The sequence below is a fragment of the Rutidosis leptorrhynchoides genome, chromosome 1 (genome assembly GCF_046630445.1).
Source record: "Rutidosis leptorrhynchoides isolate AG116_Rl617_1_P2 chromosome 1, CSIRO_AGI_Rlap_v1, whole genome shotgun sequence".
Taxonomy (NCBI): domain Eukaryota; kingdom Viridiplantae; phylum Streptophyta; class Magnoliopsida; order Asterales; family Asteraceae; genus Rutidosis; species Rutidosis leptorrhynchoides.
In genome coordinates, this window is record NC_092333.1 from 680138717 (window position 1) to 680139637 (window position 921).

Consider the following 921-nt stretch of genomic DNA (forward strand, 5'->3'; position numbering starts at 1 on the left):
TATAGTTTGGATATTATGAAATGGTATGCATACATGTCAACTTTCGATGAAATGAAAGTTTGTCTTTTAAAAACGAATGCAATGTTTGTAAAAAATGTATCATATAGAGGTCAATACCTCGCGATGTAATCATATGTTATCGTATTCGTCCTTATGGATTAGGTCTCATTTCACACTCAATGATTCTACCCCAAATCTCAGAACTTTGAAATTAATGGGGCGTTTAAACAATTATCCTGCTATGATTTTAATCGATAGTGGAGCAACACACAATTTCATCTCTCGTAAATTGGTTGATGCTTTGGGATTATCCATTACCACCATTCCCCGTTTGAATATACGATTAGGAGATGGAAATCACATAGGCATCTTCGATCAGTGTCGCAATATTAAGCTTCAATTTGGTAAATTTACTTGCTGTGTTGATGCTTTGGTTTATGAAATTGGACCATTAGATATTATTTTGGGGATTGCTTGGCTAGAAAAATTGGGAGATATTATTTGCAATTGGGAGACCCACTTAATTCAATTCTGGGACAAAGGCGAAAAAGTTAAACTCCAAGGGATCAATTCTCCTTTATTTTCTTTACAATCGTGGCTTTCGGGACAACTTGATCTGATGACTCACTAGCCACCTCCACCATCAACTCTTAACACAACACAACAAGCACAACTTGATGTTCTGTTATCTCAATTTGAGTCACTTTTTAAAAAACCCGATGGGTTACCCCCCATTCGCTCCATCGAACATAAAATTAACTTGTATGATGATCACAAACCCACATGTGTTCGTCCATACCGTTACCCACACCTTCACAAAAATGAAATACAACGACAGATTGAAGAGATGCTATCTTTGGGTATTATACGGGTCAGTCAAACCCCTTTCTCTAGTGCTGTTATTCTCGTTAAAAAGAAGGA

At 36.7% G+C, this 921-nt stretch overlaps 1 protein-coding gene across 1 annotated transcript; it reads left to right on the forward strand.

The window, feature by feature from the left end:
- Window positions 1-214: 214 nt before the first annotated feature.
- On the forward strand, window positions 215-631 carry LOC139851798 (uncharacterized). The gene has a single exon (XM_071840977.1). It carries the CDS (start codon window positions 215-217, stop codon window positions 629-631), a length of 417 nt encoding a protein of 138 aa, XP_071697078.1.
- The last annotated feature ends 290 nt before the right edge of the window (window positions 632-921 follow it).